The sequence below is a fragment of the Callorhinus ursinus genome, unplaced genomic scaffold (assembly GCF_003265705.2).
Source record: "Callorhinus ursinus isolate GAN/ISIS: 27379988/994484 unplaced genomic scaffold, GSC_fseal_2.0 scaffold5, whole genome shotgun sequence".
Lineage (NCBI taxonomy): Eukaryota > Metazoa > Chordata > Mammalia > Carnivora > Otariidae > Callorhinus > Callorhinus ursinus.
Window position 1 is genome coordinate 34426099 of NW_027397067.1, and position 17456 is coordinate 34443554.

The 17456-nt window shown below is 38.9% G+C and overlaps 1 protein-coding gene across 2 annotated transcripts in view; it reads left to right on the forward strand.

The window, feature by feature from the left end:
* Positions 1–15229: 15229 nt before the first annotated feature.
* Positions 15230–17456, forward strand: part of ATP6V0D2 (ATPase H+ transporting V0 subunit d2) — a 43116-nt gene continuing 40889 nt past the window's right edge. For both annotated transcript variants that reach the window (XM_025870794.2, XM_073892936.1), the window contains exon 1: positions 15230–15721. In XM_025870794.2, the coding sequence (XP_025726579.1) occupies positions 15592–15721 (130 nt within the window). In that variant the 5' untranslated portion in view covers positions 15230–15591. The remainder of the gene's footprint in view (positions 15722–17456) is intronic.

The window sequence follows — 17456 nt, forward strand, 5'->3', positions numbered from 1 at the left end:
GAAGGTGTTCATCTGATTGACTTCCTTTTTCCCAAGGTGTAGGATTTGTGTTTGTAATGACAACTCGCATGGGGCTCTTTTAAGCCAATTTCACAAACACAGCAATGCGACTGCATGCAAGCAAGAGTGCAAAGCTGCTTGCTGAGCTTTGTTCCCATGAACAAGTAATAAAAGAGTCTCTAAGTAGGATGCCTTTGTGTGAAAGTCAGAGACAGGAGAAACTTTCCTGCTTCCCTTGGCAGACTATTTCTCACTCTCAGGACACCTTACCAAAAAAGAAAGAAGAAACAAAGACCATAATCCGGACAAGTCAGGAAGAAATTTTCAATGACTGAAAATGTTTTTCCTTCACTACAGTAGTGAATTATTCATGTTAACTTGCATATCTCTCTGCATTTGGCACTAAATAAAGAATACCTAACTTTTGTAGAATTTCAAGTCTTAGACATTCTTTACCTTATAATTACAAAAAAGAAGACAAATTATTAGTATATGTAGTACTATACTGTAGGTAAGAGCTCTGTTGTCAAATAAAAACACAAATTTCACTTTTTTTATAGTAGCAAACCAAGAAGCGGACAGCCATCATGGTGAATGAGGTTTCCCTGTTTTAGTGCATCAATTCAAGTGGGAAAGTGTTTCACTATTTTAGCTGATTCGCCTAAAGAAATTCTGTCTTTTCAAGGTGGCAATTTGAATCCAAAGCCTTAAAAAAATGATGGTTAGAAATGTTTAGTTACATCAAAAAACATTTATAATATGTTGGTGGGCAGAAAAAAAGAAAGCCCTTTGTGGTGTGATCTCATTTTTAAACTCACTAATGAGATGAATTCCTGTGGTGAGGAAGGAAGCCTCTGGCTAATAAACAGTAAGGAATTAGGCCTGCTGACAACTATGTGAGCAAACTTGGGAACAGATTCTCCAACCCCCACTGGGCCTTGAGATGGCTAGAGCGCCAGCCTACAGCTTGATGTGACCTCCTGAGAGCTTGGCTCAGAAAATAGAACTCCCACGTTCAAGTCCCATTGACACTCTCTACCAGCTCTATGACCTTAGGAAGGTTACTTAACCTTCTGGGCACCCCCCACAATTTTTCTCATCTAGGAACCTGAAATAATAACAATATAAATGTCATAGGGTTTTTGTGAATAACTTAACTCATGTAAAGCACTTAGAACAGTACGTGGAAGAGTATAGTTGCTCAATAAATATCATTATTATTATATATTATATATAATTAAATATGTTACATTGAAAACAAATATAAGTAAATGACTTCAAGGGGTATTAGTTATCTATTATTCTATAACAAATTTCCCCCTAATTTAGCAGCTTTCAAACAACAAGGATTTATTTTTTCCCAGTTCCAAAGATCAGGTACCTAGGACGGGTGCACCCTAGCTGAGTGCATCTGGTGCAGGGTCTCAGGAAGTTACCGTCAAGCTGTCCAATGAGGCTGCAGGCAGCTCATGGCTCCACTAAGCCTGAACACCCTTCCAATTTTATGTCTGTAACTATTGCAAGTCTCAGTTCCCTGCTGGCTGTTGAACAGCCTCCTCGCACGCGCTTCTCCACAGGTTGCCTGAATGTCCTCTCCACACAGCAAGCAGCCAGCTTCCCCCACAACAGAGGAAGAGAACCAGGGAATATGCACCAGGGAAGGAGGAAGAAAGCACTCAAAACCGAAGCTGCAGTCTTTTATAACTCCATCTCAGAAGTGACATCCCATCACCTTTGCCATCTGTTCCTGGTCACACAACTCTGGTACCCTGTGGGCAGGAGCCAAGCAAGGCTGTGACTACCAGGAGGTGGGCATTTGAGGGGGCCATCTTCGAAACTGGCTTCCTCAGAGGTAGAACACAGACCAGAGAGGGAAACTTCATTATAAAGAGGCATTTCAAAAGTCAAAGATAGCTAGAGATGAAATTGCAGGCTCTTTTTCTCACTGGAGTTAAGTAGTCTCTTAAGCACTTGGCCTTGTTGGGGAAGAGAATATTCAAAGTGATTGGACTTGATGAATATTCAAACCTCTTCCAAGCCTGGGTTTCTGTGATCTTTCATGTGGTCAAGTCTAATCATAACTAGATAGTAAGTCTCTTGAGGACCCAGACCACTGTGTCCATCTAGCCGTTGAAAAAAAAAGGGAAGATCTCCATAAATTCTTGTTGATTCAGTCTGTAGCCAATAGACATTAAAACTATTATCAGACTGAATCAATATGAATGTATGCACATCTGTATGTTTTTACATACCTCTGTAATCAAACGCTTTGATTTTGCCATAGTTAAGTCCTTTATATTCATTTTTTTAAAGATTTTTTTATTTATTTATTTGAGAAGGAGAGAGAGCGAGCACGAGCTGGGGGAGGGGTGGAGGAAGCAGGAAAGGGAGAAGCAGACTCTCCTCTGAGTGGGAAGCCTGACATGGGGTTGGATCCCAGAACCCCAAAATCATGACCTGAACTGAAGGCACACACTTAACTGACTGAGCCACCCAGCCGCCCCTTTCTATTCACTTCTGTGGGATTTCATTTTATAAACTTTTCAAAGGTCTGAGATAACTGTAGAAATAATTTTAAAAATTAAGTTGAGATAACTACAAACACATGTGATTTCAGATAAAACCCCTCACAAGGAAAATGTGCAGTTGCTAGGAGATAGAGAAATAAAAATTTCAAAAAGGATCGAAGATGTTTAAGAAGAAAATGGAAATACAAAAGGGATAAATGACTATCAGTGGCATCTCAGCAGAGTAGGACATTTTATAATTTTGCATCCCTGCAGTCTCAATTCTAGTTCCATATTCTTCCTTTATGGAAAAAAAAAATGCATGTCTACTCCTACACTTCAAATTCAACCACTTTAACCTCCCATCAGGATGTAATTCTGATTGAAGAAACTACCAAAGACATAGTGTGTTATTCCAGGCCCTGCAAGAAGCAGGTGCCAAAACAGGACTAAATGTGCAAGAATTTTATTCTTTGAAATGCTTGTGCGAAAGGAAACAGGGAGGGAGCCAAAAAAGACTAAAAGAGTCATTAAAAAAGGTTGAGTCCTAAAGTGCCATGTAGAGTGTCATCAGGAAGTCCTTGAGCCAAAACCATCTGAGAAAAGAGTCCCCTGTCTCTCAGGAACAGGTCTTAGGTTTCCCCCCACGCCAGTGCTGGGGGAGCAGGCGGCCTCTGCGCAAACGCAGCAGTAGATTTCAAAGCACAGAGGCTAGACCTCAGTCAAGTTCCCGAAAGTAAGAGGTTCTCAAGGTGCAGTTCTCAGGGCTGCCTCAGATACCAACTACCAAAAAAATTATTATGAAAAGAAAGCAATGTCTGAATTATCTAGATGAACTATTTTCAGATGAGCACTTTAACAAAAATCAAAACTTGTATTCAAAGAATTTTTGCAGTTTTCGTAAATATTTCAAGCACCAGTGGTTTAGAGACTGATTTCTAACTTAAATAAACCAATGTTTTTGTTACTATTTACTGAGACATGCCGTGGATTTCCTTGCTGTAATAGTTAAGCCAAACCAAACTCTTTAAAAGAAGTCGACAGGGAAAAGAACCTTGGTTCTTGATTGACTTGTGGTTTCGAGGCATTTCCACATGTACCAGATACAATTCTCACACAAGCCTTTCTCTCCAAGGGAAATAGCTTTCTCTGCTTAGAACACCCTCCACTGAATTCTTGGCAATACTCTTCTCTCCAACTGTTAGTCTGAGACCAGTGGTTTCACGCCAACATTTTGGAGAAACCTGCTGGGGATTGAAATTGGAGGTCACAGTTTCCTTCCAAAACATTAGTCTCAGAATGTAGGACAAAGCCTTTCTACCCAAGAGGAGCCCATGGTCAAGCTGAAGCCGGCTGTGAAGGCTTTCAAGACTAATTTTCTTCACTCTATTAATAATCATCCCTTCTGGTGTCCAAATGTGTCAGGTGATGTTTGGCTTCAGGAATAGCAGAGAATGTTTAAGTCCAGATTTTATTCCTCCATTATATAAGGCTTTATTTCTGAATTGCTGTTTTGTTTTGTTTTTCAAGACATTCTTTCTTGGTTTATTCACTTCAATTTCCAAATCATGCTGGTGCTTTCATGAAGTAGTAAATTTCTGGGGTGGCTGGTGGGAAGATCTCAGGCTGTTAAAATTACATCATGGGTTTGTCCCTATATGTGTGTATCTTTTAAAGTGTGGAGTAAGGGTGCCTGGGTGGCTCAGTTGGTTAAGCAACTGCCTTTGGCTCAGGTCATGATCCTGGAGTCCTGGGATCGAGTCCTGCTGCCTGCTCAGTGGGGAGTCTGCTTCTCCCTCTGAACCTTCCCCCCTCTCATGCTCTATCTTATTCTCTCTCTCAAATAAATAAATAAAATCTTTAAAAAAAATAAAATGTGGAGTAAAAACCATTTGCCAGAAAAATAGTTCAGACAAGAAGTCTAATAAATAAAATACAGTGCTTAAAATCATTCACTATTTCAAATATTTTTGCTTTCATTTTTCTCACCCTTGATCCTAGCCATTACCAATCATTCTCAAATTTTAACATGCATAAAAATAACTCAGGGAGGGACGCCTGGGTGGCTCAGTCGTTAAGCGACTGCCTTCGGCTCAGGTCGTGATCCCAGGGTCCTGGGATCGAGCCGCGCATCAGGCTCCCTGCTCAACAGAGAGCCTGCTTCTCCCTCTCCCACTCCCCCTGCTTGTGTTCCTGTTCTCTCGCTGTGTCTCTCTCTGTCAGATAAATAAAATCTTAAAAAAAAAAACAAAACTCAGGGAGCTAGTTTAAAATGCAAATTCCAGAATGCCATTTCCCAAGTTTCAGATTCATTGAGCCTGGGAAAGAGCCCAAGAATCTGCATTTTTAACCCAATGCAAATGGTCTACAAACCACAATTTGAAAATACTATTTTAGACTTTCAAATTTAAAAGTCATTAAAATGTAAACCAAAGATTCACAGCCATACTCAGTGCTATAACTCACAAATGGCAAAACTGGCCATCTAAACAATTAATTCATAGACCCCCAAATGCCTTACCTCTAGGAAAATGGGGATATGAGGTAGCTGCCACAGGATGTAGGGGTGGAGAGGAGTGGAGAGAGAGAGAGAGAGAGAGAAACAACTTTAACTTATAGATGTATATAAATGTCATTCACTTCCATGTTTGTATTTTATTATTTATTAAAAATATCATGGTGTATATAATGCAAAGTAACATTTTTTTCTGCCTGTCCGTACCCTCATTTTCCCATCTCAAAAAAATATACATTTATCTAAAGGATGATTTAATTCAAAAAAAATTTAAGAATTTATTTATTTATTTGGAGAGAGAGAGACAAAGATAGCAACAGAGAGCCCCTGGGAGGAAAGGGAGAAGCAGGCTCCCCGCTGAGCAGGGAGCCTGACTGCAGGGCTTGATCCCAAGGTCCTGGGATCATGCATGACCTGAGCCGAAGGCATCCCCTTAACCGACTGAGCCACCCAGGCATCCCTCTAAAGCATGATTTTAAATGGCTGACCAGCATTCCATCATGTATATGCTCTACAATGTAATTAAGCATTCCTTTGCTATTGAATATTTAGTTCCACTGTGTAGAGGACACTGGAATGTGCTACCATCATCCCCTTCAACACAGAGGATTTTTTTTTTTTTTTTTTTTTTAAGGTAAGTGCTAAGCCTGAGATCAAAAGTCTCCTGCTCTAGGGACCTAGCCAGCCAGGAGACCCATTACACAGGTATTTTAAATATTTGTGTAAAAGTCTTTTCAGTTTTTTCCTTTATTATTTCTGCCTCTTGCATTGTACTCCGAAAGGTCTTCTACAGTGGAAACATTCTGATGCTGAAATGCCCTGTGTAATCAGTCTCAGGACTTTTGATTAAACCTTCTCGTTTTCTACTCACCACACAGATGTGAGATCACCAAAGCGAACTGGCTCTCACTACTTTCCCAGTAAAGTGGAAGAAATGATGACCTCACTCTCAGCAAGCAAATCCCATTCACCTAAATCTTTACAACTTCCTATCTTTTGTGACTTTGCAATTCACCACTCTTTTCAATGACCCTATTTACCACTCTAGATCTATAAGCGGTCCTGTGCCTACTGTGGGTCATTCAATAACGTGCCATCTAGTGGTGCAAATAGAGAAGTGTAGGTTTTTTCCTCCCCCAGAAGAATAACTCCATTTCAGAATATAGCTCTAAGGACAATTGAATAATAAACTCATATTTGTGTAAAATTATGAACAGCTTATAAATTACTTTTAAAATAGTGGAATGAATCAAAAAACTGGAGTCAGAATATCTTTGTTCTAATCCCAGTTCTGCCATTATGGATTTCTCATGTTTGTTTAAAAAAAAAAAAATCCTCAACTCTTTTGAAGCTGAGTTTCCCTTTCTTTAAGGTGAGAGGGATTTTTTTATGTTCGCAACTTCTCTGTCATTTCCCTATATATTTTAGAATTCTATTCCATGTGGCATTTGAAGCACTCTTAGGTTAAGAGGTTTCTTTTCTGGAAAAAAAATCATTTCAAATGTTTTTTAAAAGCCATTTTGTAATAATTTTTTAGGGAATTTGGTGAACCAAATAATCTTTAAAAAAAAACCTATCTTGCTGAAATAGAATAGTGTATTGGAGTTCTATGGAAGCATGTTTTTCTTTACTGGGAAATAGATATTTTTAATACTTGGAAATACCTGAAAATTTAATGATTAGTCTCAAAAAAACATGAGTTCCTCCCTATTTCTGCAGTTGGTGTGACATTATGTTAAATGACATCCAAGGTCCCGTCCTATTCTGATTTTAAGGTTTATTAGTATAAAATCTTTTCTGATTATAAATCTTTCTTCTGTGACATTTTTCTAGCCTTATAATAATGTAAAATAATGACCTTTCTACCTATAATAATTTATTTTTCTTAGTTCATACTTCCTCATAGAAATAGTGTTCTTGGCATAATAATGCCATTTATTATACCTAGTGGTGAATTTTCCATCATTAGTTCATGTAATTACCATAGGAGCTTACCATTATAGCCAGACAGGTCCTGGGATCTCTGCCATCAAGATAGAAAAAATTTTAAAAACGGGAAACACTTATAGGAGAGAAGAAAACATTATAAGGTTGTTACATTTTAAAATACACGTGAATTCAGGGTGCCTGGGTAGCTCAGTTGGTTAAGCGACTGCCTTCGGCTCAGGTCATGATTCTGGAGTCCCGGGATCAAGTTCCACATCGGGCTTCCTGCTCAGCAGGGAGTCTGCTTCTCCCTCTGACCCTCCCCCCTCTCATGTGCTCTCTCTCTCTCATTCTCGCTCTCTCAAATAAATAAATAAAATCTTTAAAAAAAACAAAATAAAATACACGTGAATTCAAAAAAACACATAATTTCTTCAAGTTACAGATATTGTTTATATAACAGTACAATATGAGCTTTATAACATTTAAAAATAATTAATGTTATAAATCAGGGTTTCCCAAGTGTTCCAAAGAATACTACTTCTGGTTGTTAAAGGCATGACTTACCCAAAGAAAGGGAGCTACTGTCCAACCAATTGTTTGAAAAATGCTGTTTTAAAGTTAACCAGTTTTAATTACCAAAGGACTTCTCAGATTTTTTATGTTAATATGAACTTTGTCCAAGGTGGGATATACTTATCTATTGCATTTCTCAAACCTATTTGTCCACAGACGTTTTCTTCCCCTCCTTCCCCCAGAACATCTCTCAGGGATGCTGAAAACAAGATAAATTGCTGTGAATATAAAGGGTAAATGAAACCAGTTTGTGAAATAACAGATGAAAAAGTAAAAAAAAATAATTTGTAGTCTAGAAAGAAGAAAAGAAGGGCTTGCATTTATGAAGACAAATGATGGCTTAGGGCAAGGAGTAAGAGACAGGTCTTGGCAGGACTCCTTGAACTTAGTGAGAGGTCTAAAAGAAATCTTTTAACATAAACAACTGGAAGTCACTTGTTTAAACTTTGATGTGACATTCTTCAAATGAAAAGATTTATAGTAAGTTAAAGCAAATGAAAAGAGGCTTACTATAATGTTATGGTGACCTCTTGTGGTTCAAAACCAAAATGACCCTCTCCTTGAAAATTTAAGTCTGGCACCACAGTGGCAAAGAGTTTGGAGCTTAAATGACATTTTCCAATGTCCATCCAAACTGTTATTAGTGGTTATCTCTTCAGAGTGGTATTAGAGGCAACTTCATCTCATGTATTTCTGTTATGGTTGAAGTTTTGCAAAAAGTATGCATTGCTTTGGTGAGCAGAAAACAAAAAGAACAAAATATAAAATGTAAGAGGAAATGATCATCTTTCTCAGATAATTATTCAGAATATGGAATTTGGATTAAAGTACTAATTAATGTCCTTAAGCTTTGGAAACAAATAGCCATTCCAAGATTCTGAACTTTTTAACTTTGCATAGTCATACCTATGTAAATATTGTATCTGGATATTTTGAGTGATGGTTGATTTTTGTTCTTTTCTAATCAGATTAAAAATTTTTGCCATAGAGCAGATTTTGCAATAAATGAAATAGGGTCACTGAGGAACAATGAGATATTATGAAGGAAGGTATGTACTGTATTCGGTCCAGGTTTAGTTAATACATGAAAGCAAAAATACTCTTTTGTTAAAGTACAAAAAGTGAATCATTAGGGCAGACAGCACATTGCAAATCACCGACCGAACAGGTTTCATAGCCAGCCAACACCTGAAATACTTGTAGTTTTCTCTTCAGGAAGAAGAAAATATTAAAATACCCTTAAAACTTTGAGTAATCCAAAATCAACAAAGTGTATATAATTCCACTTCTAACCTCAAACATAAAGTAGCCCAGAAAAGTCAATGATTCTGATGACAGTTTGCAAATTCTCCTGTTCATAAGAGTTAAGTGAAGCCAGAAGCGGACCGCGGCTGGGTAACACGAAAGCTGTTGGCAATCAACGTCAAGGGAGTCATCTTGGTTTGCCTGCAACGTTCCGGTGCCGAGTTCAGAATTCAGTTAACATGCTTTCCGTTTTTTCTCACCGTAATCCACGTTAATCAAGTTGAGGTTCTTGAAGAACATACACAGGAGTTCAGTTCATGTGGCTTTAAAACTCATTTTTTTCAGGATAATGTTTTTCCTGGGCTGACCTGGGAGGTTTGCTTTGTTTTGACAAGTTCCAATTAGAACAGCTAAAGTGCAGGGGAGCGTTAAGGAAAGGTAATAGCAAACCCATCTACAAAAGCACTGCCTCTACTAAGCACATCTGCTCTGAGAATTCCACCATCCCTGGTTACTGACCTTAGCTTCCAGAGAACAGCGCAGGGCCATGGCCACGTGCTGCATCGCCAACGACGCTGCAGAGACTTTGCCTCTTTCTGAACGCGGTGTTAAACCAGAGCTTTGGGAAAAATAGCTGATTCCAGGTCTGGGCAGAAACTGTACAAAAATGAGCATGGAACGTCCTGTCATTACAGAAAGCAAGGAAGCTGTCAAAAACTACCAGAGTTATAGCAAAAGAACATGCTGGCTAGGTTGAAATCCATAAATTAAGAACACTATTTTTTTTTTAAGATTTTATTTATTTATTTGACAGAGACAGAGACAGCGAGAGCAGGAACACAAGCAGGGGGAGTGGGAGAGGGAGAAGCAGGCCTCCTGCCCAGCAGGGAGCCCAATGCGGGGCTTGATTCCAGGACCCAAGGATCGTGACCTGAGCCGAAGGCAGACGCTCAACAACTGAGCCACCCAGGTGCCCTAAAAACACTATTTTTTATAAAATTAAAACTCTTATTGGTCACTTTCGGAGGATGCTAGGGAACAAACTCATTATTTGGAAAAGTGGTAAGTAGTAGTTAATTAAGCATTTATCCTGCCTTTCTATATAAGAACTATAAGTTAGGGGCACCTGGGTGACTCAGTCTGCTAAGCATCCAACTCCGGAGATTACTTAAAAATAAGAAAAAAATCTTTAGAAAGAAAAAAAAAGCAGGGAGAGACAGATGTTACATGTATCCTCATGGAAATACTCAATACCGCTGTGAAGTGTTCTTCCAAAACAATGCTACATAAGGGTAATCTAGCTTCCAGATCTAACTACCAATTTATAGGAATTACAGGAGACAGAGCAACAAGTTAAATGACACCTCAGGGGCAATCAGCAAATTCCAAACTGTGGAAACCTCTATAGAACATGTGACCCAGTTTCTTAAAAAATAGCACTAGCAGAAGGGAAAGTATACCTAGAAGAAAGTTAAGAGACATATAAACCAATTGTGACGTCTCCTCATTCAAACAAACCAAATGTGTAAAAAAAAAAATGCTGAGACAATTTGAACATTGGATATTTAATATCAATAAATAACTTTAGTATTATGATAGAATTATAATTTTATTATAAAATGGTCCTTATCTTTTAGAGATACTGAAATTTGGGCATAAACTAACATGATATATTGGGTTTACTTGAAAATAATTCAGGGTGAGGAGTAAATGGGCAAGGTTATATCAGGTTGTATCAGGCAGTGGCAAACTATGGCCCAGAGGCCAAATCCGGCCCACCACCTGTTTTTGAAAATGAAGCTTATTAGAACATGTCATGCTCATTTATTTATGTGTGATCTATGGCTGCTTTCCTGCAACAATGGCAGAGTAGGGTAGTTGCAATAGAAACAACATGGCCCACGATGCCTAAAATGTTTGCTATCTTGCCTTATGCAGAAAAGCTTCTGATACCTGGTACAGCTAAATCAAAATTGGCTCTGAGTGGATTATTAGTGAAGCTGGGTGATGCTTACATGGCGGTTATAGATTATATTATGGGACATGTAATGCTTTAAAATTTAAACCAACAACCAGTACATACAGCTTTAGGAAAAGGCTTTGACTTGGCCTTTGACTGTATCATTGAGGATGGCATACTCCTTCCACCCCAAGGTGAATCCTACCCAACACTCTGCCTCTAAAGACACTCCCAGAGACTGTTCAAAAGTGGTGTGACTGTCCACCTTGAGAACTACCTCAGAGCTTAGCAAGGCCTTGGCCTGCCTTAGTCCACTACATCAAAATGTCCAGGGACACCTGGGTGGCTCAGTCAGTTAAGTGTCTGCCTTGGGCTCAGGTCATGATCCCAGGGTCCTAGGATCGGGTCTGCATCAGGCTCCTTGCTCAGCGCAGAGCCTGCTTCTCCCTCTTCCTGCTTTGCCTGCCACTCCCCTTGCTTGTGTTCACATTCTCTCTGACAAATAAATAAATAAAATCTTTAAAAACAAAACAAAAACAAAAACGTCCAGAAGACTGTTCATGGGAAGCAGCCTGGATCTTCTTTGCTTATTCACTGTCCTTTGAAGAGCCTACCGTGTCTAGAAACAAACAAAAAAAACTCTTTGTTTTTAGGATAACAGACACTGTATCTCTCCAAGGAGTATCTCTATTTCTTGGAAAAATAAGTTGATCCTCTGATGCTATGAAGCTAATGACACTTGAAAGCTCTTAAAATTGAGACAAAGTCACAATAAATCCTATATGTCTTATAAGCATACACACACATATGAATCATGTGGCAAAACCCCCCAAATAACCTCATTCCTCAAATACACATACCAAATACAGGGTTTCCTAGAGAAACACAGAGCTAAGGACTGTAAGAGCAAGTTAGGTCATTTTAGAAGTCTACTTCTGGTTCCCCCAGCAAACAGCTGCCCTCAAGGTGTGCTACTCAGCAGTTGAGAGACAGAAAGATGAGTGAAACACTGTTCCTGGCCTGAAGGTCTAGTGTTAAAAGATTAGGATTGCGGTGGTTGGTAGTAACAGGAGGAAGAGGGAAGCCATCGCAGTAGTTTCTTTTATTACATACTTAGTACACATGCCTACATGTGTTAACCTTTCTAAGGATTTTCTCTGACTTAGTCTTTACTATCAACTATGAGGTAAGTATTTTTATTTTTATTTTTTATTAACATATATTGTATTATCTGTTTCAGGGGTACAGGTCTGTGATTCATCAGTCTTACACAATTCACAGCGTTCACCATAGCACATACCTTCCCCAGTGTCCATCACCCAGCCACCGCATCCCTCCCACCCCCCTCCCCTCCAGCAACCCTCAGTTGGTTTCCTGAGATTAAGAGTCTCTTATGGTTTGTCTCCCTCTCTGGTTTTGTCTTGTTTCATTTTTCCCTCCCTTCCCCTATAATCCTCTGTCTTGTTTCTCAAATTCCTCGTATCAGTGAGATCATATGATAATTGTCTTTCTCTGAATGATTTATTTCGCTTAGCGTAATACCTTCTAGTTCTATCCACGTCATTGCAAATGGCAAGATTTCGGTTTTTTTGATGGCTGCATAATATTCTATAGTCTATATATACTACATCTTCTTTATCCATTCATCTGTTGATGGGCATCTGGACCCTTTCCATAGTTTGGCTATTGTGGACATTGCTGCTATAAACATTGGGGTACATGTACCCCTTCGGATCCCTACATTTGTATCTTTGGGGTAAATACCCAGTAGTGCAATTGCAGGGTCGTAGGGTAGCTCTATTTTCAACTTTTTGAGGAAACTCCATACTTCTTTCCAGAGTGGCTGCACCAGCTTGCATTCCCACCAGCAGTGTAGAAGGGTTCCCCTTTCTCCGTATCAAGGTAAGTATTATTATCCTCATTTTACACATGGAAACCCTGGTGCTTAGAGGGGAAGTAACTTAAACCCATACTCTGCCATAGTGCAAGCTCTCTCCTAAACGTCACTGGTAGTTTAAACACTAAAATGAACATTTTTCTTTTGTTTGCACCATGGGGACACATTTATAAAGAAGCTCCAGATGCGTGTCACTGCACTGGGTTTCCTCTCCTCTCTCAGGAGTTGCATCTCATCTCTGATAAGTACCTTTAGCAGGAATGAGACATTTTTGTTTGTGCCAAGTTTAAAGGATTATGTGAAGAGAAATATTTGGCCTGCTTCATTCATGAATTTTGTAATCACAGAGGAAGTTGGTATCTGTCATTTTTTTAATTATTTTGTAGTCTTTTAAGAAAAAAATTTTAAGTAACCTCTACACCCAACATGGGGCTCAAACTCATGACCCTGAGATCAAGAGTCGCATGCTCTACAGACTGAGCCAGCCAGGAGCCCCTGATCTATCATTTTAAAGCAACGTTGGAACTTGGCTCTGCATATAAATGTAAAGGATGGCAAGTTAAAACGTCTTTTTGCACACACACATACACAAAATTTTTTTTTTAGCATGTTGACATGCAAGGCTAGCTCTGGGCAAAACGATGAGGATTGTGTGTTGTACTATAAGTGTTTAACCACTGGCTCTCCCCCCAAAATATGTTTGTATATGTTTATTATAAATTTTACTATTATAAAAGATATGACCACACAATTTACAAATAACAATAAAATAATACTCCACATTGAAAATTCCATATGGTCCATCAATTTTCACAGAATGCTTTCATTGATCTTTGTTCAACTCCAGTATCTGTAGCCAAACTTTGTTTCAACCAACAAATAAATGTAGTTCCAAGATGAATGATGGCTGATTTTTTTTAAGATTTTATTTATTTATTTGATAGAGACATAGAGAGAACAAGTAGGCAGAGAGACAGGCAGAGGGAGAGGGAGAAGCAGGGAGCCTGAAGTGGGGCTCGATCCCTGGACCCTGGCATCATGACCTGAGCCGAAGGCAGAGGCTTAACCAACTGAGCCACCCAGGCGCCCCTGAATGATGGTTGATATTTTTATTTACACTAAAGAGTAGAATGAAATTGAAACAATAAAGACATATATCAGAACTTCACTTGTTCCTTATTATGTGAATGTTCTTTGCTAAATCAGATAAGGGTTTTTGAATACTAAGAGACTATTTCTCCAAAATTTGCAATTCACAATGTAATGGCTAGAGAGATACCACATACTTTTAAGTTTAATTTGCATTATTAACATGTTCTCAAGTCTGGACAAACAACCAACAATAAATCAAGCCCTGATTTTTATCATTTGCCTATTTCCCCGTTTTAAACACTTCCACCATGGTCAACTTCAAGCTTACAATAATGATATCATTAAACCCTTACTTGAAGAGAAATGCATGGTAACAAGCCATTATACAGAATATCTATCATATATATATACAGTAGACATAACCTCAAATGCATAAATAGTAATATGCCAAAATGATTAGGGAATGATGAATTTGTTTTATAATTTATTTAATTGTAAGTTTGTATTAAATTGAAATGTATAAAATTACTGATAGGCAACCATTTTTTGATCTACAAAATTTTTAAGTTCATATGATTCAACCTAAAACATACTCAGGGAATTTGGTGGATAATGATGGTGGTAATCAAAAGAACCTCTGCTGTTTATTAAATGCTTTCAAAATGCTGGACACTGTGCTAAACCAAGTCTTGCTCTCTGCGATTTTCAACAACTAAAGCAGAATTTCTTGTGATTTAATCTTATCTAGCTTCTCCTGGTTTGAAAATACTGAGACAGAGACTGGAGAATTTCTGACACTTTAAATTCAATTAAGAATTTGACATCATATATATGAAAGCAAAATATTGTGTGTGTGTGTGTGTGTGTGTGTGTGTGTGTGTGTGTTCGTGTTCAGGATATTTGACACAATTTTTGAGCTAAGTATAGGAGAGAACAAGCACTCCTTTTTGGAGCATTAAACTCAGTAAGTCCTGGCTTAATTAAGTACATACTGTATTACGTGCAGTTTGAGCTGTCTCTCAGACTCTGAGATCTGGTTTCTTATCTGTGATTTGGGTAATAATACTATCTGCCCAGATATATGTCCCAGTGATTGTGAGATTTAAATGGGAAAAAGAAAATAAAGAGTGCCTTATAAATGGTCCAATTTTGTAAAGGTAGTGGCTTATTATAGAATTACAGCTCTGTATGTTTGCCTCCAGGATTGCTTTCTGGGCTCTGCTCCCAGATTTGGGGCTGGGGGCAGGGAGCAGGGGGTGTGGAGGGGTTGGGGGTAAACAGCTATTAGCCTTTGCAATGTTAAGACATTACTGAACATTTGTTTTACAAACAACTGCATTGCTGAATTAGCTTCTCAGGATTCTTCGAACTGCCTGTTCCCAACTGATCTATTTACAAAACATAATTAAAAAAAAAAAAGCCCTCCCTTTTCTCATATTCGCAGTCCTCAAGAAATTTAGGACAAATGCAATTCAGAACAGAAAGCTCAGAAGCTCAGATGGAGGGAGGAATGTTCACAAAATCAAGTGTTTCAGGACTTGCAATGGCAAAGCTGGGAGGGGGCCAGTTGCCCTGAGAGGGACAGAGCAGAGACCTGACCCTCCCTCTCTCCTACTCTCCCTCTCCCGGTGGCGGTTTGCGTCCGGGTTTACTTGGCTTCTCTCGCTGATTCACTGTTGCTGTGAAAACAGGGCTGAGCATGCTGTTGAAAGCCACAGAAACCAGAGGAAACTAGTCATGAAAACCCTGACTGTCAGCTGATAGGTTTCTTCCTGATAACTGCTAGTACTTTTTTCCAGACTAGAGCAAATCTTCAGGAGCCCATTAGGATCCAGAACTGCTTCCGCCCAAATTGGCTGTGATCTCTTTCCCCATGCTTGAGGGCGCCGAGTTCTACTTTAACGTGGACCATGGCTACCTGGAAGGCCTGGTGCGAGGGTGCAAGGCCAGCCTCCTGACCCAGCAGGACTACATCAACCTGGTCCAGTGCGAGACCCTGGAAGGTACGTGCTGCTCTTCTCACCATTAAAAAAAGGGAAAAGGGAAATGATGCTGCTTATTGGAAGCATGGAGAAGGGACCGTGTTCCCGTGGCTTGAGAGTCCAGAACAGGTTCTTATTCCCAGAGTCCAGACTTCAGGGGTCCATGAACTTGGATGAGGAAGAAATATTACATCTTCTTTTCAATTTTCTTTAAGTAAAATTTAGCATTTCCTTTTATTATGAATGTAGGCAACAAATCACAATGGTTAGTACTTTGTTACCAGTAAAAATTCGATATTTTCATGTCCCTATACAATTCTTGCAGATACTTTGAATTATATTTTCATGATTTCATAATTATACTAGGTATTGCACTTACTCTTTAATCTTGGTACTTAATGTCTTAATAAAGAAATGTATTAGTAAAGTGTACAGCGTTACACTTTTTATTTTTAAATTTTTTTTGGAGAGAGCACGTGTGCAAGAGAAAGGGGGAGAGGGAGAGAGAAGCTTAAGTAGACTCTGGGTGGAGCTTTATCTCACCACCTGATCCGAAATAGAGTGGGACTCTCAAACCACTGAGCCACCCAGGCACCCCACAGTGTTACACATCTTAAAACATCTTGATAACTACATTTGAACATGTTTTGTTTACTTTGTAATCCTATGTATTTTCATTCTACATATTTATAAATAATAATTGCAGAAGGACTTCATCAAACTGCCCAGGAAGGAATCCCCCCGCCCCCTCACCCCCCCCACCCCCGCCAAATGCTAAGAAACTTGGTCTAGAGAATTTTATTCTATACCCAATTTCTCAGTATATATTGATATAAGATTTGTTTGGGGTTTATCTTTAATTGAAGCTTAAGAAAAAAAGTCAAGAGATGGATGGGTGGTGAGGCCAGCCCTGGATTCAAAAGTACTGACTTTGACCTATGCCAGGTCTAGGTAGGTGGCCTAAGGCTCACCGCCTCTGAGTCTCAGGGTCCTCACTTGTAAAATGCAATGGTACAATGTCTGCTTTGCCTGCTTTGTTTGGAGAACGAAGTAGTACCTGAGAGATACATTAGAAACCATGGAGCACTATGTAAATGGAAAATATCTTTTTTTAAAGCACTTTATTGAGGTATGTCGACGTACATAAAACTATATTTAATGTATACAACCTGATGAGATTAGAGGTAAGTATGCCTCCATGAAATTATCAGCATAATCGATGCCATAAATCTATCCATTACCTCCAAAAGTTTCTTCCTGCCCTCTATTACTATTTGCATGTGTGTGTGAGAGTGTGTGTGAACTACTTTTCTCTCTGCTGTACAGTAGATCTCTAGGACTTATCTTGTGTTTCTAAAACTTTGTACCCATTGACTTATACCTCCCCATTTCTCCCTTTACTCCGGAAATCATCTTTAAGCTACAGTATTTTCAAAACTTTACTGAATATTTCACATCTATAATACAGGATTTTTATTATAAAAACAGCTACACTAGTTCATTCTGGAATGTATTTATAAAATCAACATAGGTGCTTAAATCATAGGTGCATAAATCAAAGGTGCTTTAAAACCACAAGATTATTCTAGAAAAAACAAGGAAGCAATAAGGATCAAAACTGCTAGGAAAACGTGTTGAAAGCAAAAACAAAAAATCTGAAGGTGACTTTGCTGAGGCTCAGTGTCCTGGGTCCTCCCCTGTTTGTGGTTCTGACCAGTTAAAGCCAGAGTTAAGGAGGAGCTGTTTAATTTGAGAT